The 3688-nt window shown below is 47.1% G+C and overlaps 1 protein-coding gene across 2 annotated transcripts in view; it reads right to left on the bottom strand.

The window, feature by feature from the left end:
• stac3 (SH3 and cysteine rich domain 3) overlaps positions 1 to 3688 on the bottom strand; it is a 70126-nt gene that overhangs the window by 33171 nt on the left and 33267 nt on the right. For both annotated transcript variants that reach the window (XM_016567254.1, XM_016567253.1), the window contains one exon: positions 2275 to 2321. In XM_016567254.1, the coding sequence (XP_016422740.1) occupies positions 2275 to 2321 (47 nt within the window). The remainder of the gene's footprint in view (positions 1 to 2274; positions 2322 to 3688) is intronic.

The raw sequence follows: 3688 nt of genomic DNA, 5'->3' as shown, positions 1-3688 counted from the left end.
CATCAAGTGGCGTCTTTCTAGCTTTGAAACACTTTCTCCCGGACCTAAGAGATCGCCATGTGTTGGTGCGCACCGACAACACAGCGGTGGTCTCTTATATCAACCACCGAGGAGGTCTGCGTTCGCGCCCCCTCTACAGGCTGGCACACCAGATTCTTGTGTGGTCCCAGGGCAAACTCCTCTCGCTGAGAGCAGTTCACATTCCTGGGCATCTCAATATGGGAGCAGACATCCTGTCGAGGCAGGGGCCGAGGCCCAGGGAATGGAGACTTTTGGCCAGGCTCAGGTGGACCTGTTTGCGACTCACATGACATCGCACTGTCCCCTTTGGTTATCTCTGACTCATCCAGCTCCTCTCGGACTGGACGCTATGGTACAGACGTGGCTGAGGCTTCGTCTGCCTTTCCCCCGATCGTTCTGCTCCTGGGAGTTCTGGAGAGAGTGCGCCGGGACTGGGTCCGTCTACTACTAGTGGCCCCTTTCTGGCCGGGCCGAGTATGGTTCTCGGACCTGATTTTCCTCCTTGACGGCTCTCCATGGGAGATTCCCGTCAGGAGGGATCTCCTCTCACAGGCAGAGGGTACGATCTTCACCCCCGCCCGGAGCTGTGGAAGCTGTGGGTGTGGCCTCTGAGGGGGCAAAACTCGTAGCTTCCGGTCTCTCAACCGAGGTTGTTGAGACCATCCTCCAATCCAGAGCTCCCTCCACGAGGAAACTGTATGCCTTAAAGTGGAAGCTTTTCACTTCTTAATGCGGAGACCGCCAGCTCGACCCAGTTGACTGCCCAGTTGGTACAGTGCTGGAGATCCCGCAGGCCTGTTTCTCTGCAGGGTTGACTCCACCCTGAAGGTCTACGTGGCAGCCATTGCGGCCTACCATGCCCCTCTCGGTGGCCAGTCAGTGGGCAGACACCCCCTAGTTACACGTTTCCTCCGCGGTGCGCTGAGGCCTTCGGCTAGAGAAGCTTATGCTAAGCGGTGGATCAGAATGCTATTCCATAGCCTCGAGTCCTCTGATCTCCCCTCACCTCTGGGGGTCAAGGCTCACTCAACGAGAAGTGTGGCGGCCTCCAAGGCCTTTCCGGCAGATGTGTCTATGCAGGACATCTGCAACTCTGCGGGTTGGTCCACACCCCTCACGTTCATCAGGTTCTATGGCCTAGATATGCGAGCCACTCTGGGCTCTTCTGTTCTCTCACCATAGCTGTGCTCTTCCACACTAGGCAGGGATTTGTAAGTCTGGCGGTGTGGGCATTCTCGTTCCCAAAGCTTTTCGTCGCAGCTCGAGTTCCTGAAGGGGAACGTCTCCAGGATACACATTTAACCATGGTTCCCCGAAGGGAACGAGACGCTGCGTCTCAGTGCCATACTTCCGGCATTCCTGCGAGCACTTGCTTCATTCCTAGAAGCTGACGCCGGTTCCACCACACATGCTTTTAAGCTTCCTGGTCGTTACGTCACCCCGCCCGTGACGTCTCGCCCATCCATTGGACTGATTACACATGTGATTCAGAGCGTGGTAACGCTGAAGGCATTCCCAAAGCATTTCGACACAGCGTCTCATTCCGTTTGGTGAACCATGGTTACATGCGTAACCTGGAGACGTTTTTTATGAATCTTTGCAAATCGCCTTTGCAATCTTCCATGGCTAAATGCGGCTAAAGTTTACAGTCTCAAAGAACTGCTCGCCACCTCACGGAAGCGAGGGGTGGGGTGGACAGCGTTCAGTTAAATTAGCATTTAAAGGGACATGCACCTAAATGGCTCACTGTGAACAGAGCTGTTTTTGACAGGGTAAAAAGGGTATTGTTTTACACTACCATTGAGACATTTTAACAAAAGTATGTAATATACTTTTCATGCTTTTCATTCAAGCACACCTCTCCACAGCAAACCATACATTTTGAGGTACCTTTCATGCTGTACTGTATTTAGAGTTGTGTTTCAACCCCTAACCCATCACTATGAGCAATAGTAATAGTGATAGTGATATGTGGCTTAGCAAGCACCTCTAATGACTGCTAAAAACTACCCAAGTTGCAACAAGCACCAAGACAAACTGAAGGGCACACACACACACACATACATTTAAACTCAAAATGAAATAATAATATTAAATATTCTGGACACAATCAGCATCAGCACAAGAACGTACTGTATATAAAGTCTGTGTAAAGTTGACAAACCAGCCCATGCAACTTTTAAATGTGTAAAAGGTAAATGCAAATGTTTCTTGGTTTGACACAGCATGAACACTAGTGCAGCAGCCTTTTACCTTGTCATCTGTTGCTGTTTTGTCTTTCTTGTCTCCATCTTGCTTTCCTAAAGGATAAAGTGTGCCCATTCAAAATATCTTTTTGGAATTAATGAATATAAAAAGCCAGTATAAACTGATTAAAATGCAAACTGTCTTCTTTTTCCTCTCAAAATACCAGAATTAGCAGGCCAATGTCATATTGTCAGGTAAAAGAGATCAGTAAGCAGTTAAGCTGGTGATAATACATTGCAGTGTTTTTGGCTCAATTGGTAGGGTGTTCTCTTTTGTAGTAACTCTGTGTTTGTTGGTTGCACAATGGGAACACATCAGTGGTCACATGCTCTGAAGTCCTACAGAATCACAACAGTTATTTTGTACAGTTCAATGGTGCACATTGCCCATAAGGAGCTATGTCATCATAGCCTACTAAGCACAGGCTTTGCATCATCATGGCAGATCCTTCAATACCCAGATGGTCTCAGCCCATTATTCCTATGACTAACTGGAAGGGTTTACCTCTTTCATGTGATTTACTGTTGGTGAAAGTATGCTCAATATGTATGTTGCCTGTTTGGAAGTTTGTTGCACCAGGGCTGTGTTGGAGGGATCTGATTTCCTGCACTGCAAACTTAGAAATGCTCAATTCTTTGCTCTGATGTTAGCACCACTTGACATCTGGGAGGTCACTACATAAGCAGAGTTGAAATTTGAGCATTTGTTTTCCTATGGGCTAGAGGACAAATGGAAATATGGTATGTCTATGATGGAGTTAGAATATGTGGAGTTCACTGGAGGTCAGGCTGAAGCCAAACTTTAACCCCACAGTGACTCTTACTAAGCTGCTTGGGATCACCTCCCATGCATTGGAAAATGGCACCGGGACTGGATGGATGAGACCCCAACTGAAGAATAAAAGTCCATTTTAGATTATTGTTTTCTGGCAGATCACTCTGCTTTCCCACCTTGCTGGCTGATTGCCTTCTCCTCAGATTTCCATCAAGAGGTGTAGAGATAAGGCCAGACAAGAAGACAATTGTGTCCTATCTGAACCATCAGTGGGGAATGCGATCATGGCCCATTCTAACATTGGCATGAAACTGGAATCAAATACAGTTTGGAGTTATTCTGGAGGAAATGTGACATAGTGAAAGTAGATTTGTTTGCTTTTAATGAGACATTACACATGCACACTGCACATTATCCACTATGGTTCACCCAGTTGCACTGATATCCCTGGGTATCAATGTGCTATTAGACCAATGCCCAGTGGCAGGTCTAGCTATCTGTGATGTCTCTCAGCTGCTTTGGTCTGTTACAGTGACTTATATATATATATATATATATATATTTCAATCATGACAACTCTCGGAAGATTTAACATGGTGATGGATATGACAATGTTAATGTATTTGGTCTTGGCGGAATAGATAGA

The sequence above is a fragment of the Sinocyclocheilus rhinocerous genome, unplaced genomic scaffold (genome assembly GCF_001515625.1).
Source record: "Sinocyclocheilus rhinocerous isolate Xijiao unplaced genomic scaffold, SAMN03320098_v1.1 scaffold2696, whole genome shotgun sequence".
Classification (NCBI taxonomy): domain Eukaryota; kingdom Metazoa; phylum Chordata; class Actinopteri; order Cypriniformes; family Cyprinidae; genus Sinocyclocheilus; species Sinocyclocheilus rhinocerous.
Note: the sequence above shows the minus strand (reverse complement) of the source record. Positions and strands in the feature narration are given on the sequence as shown.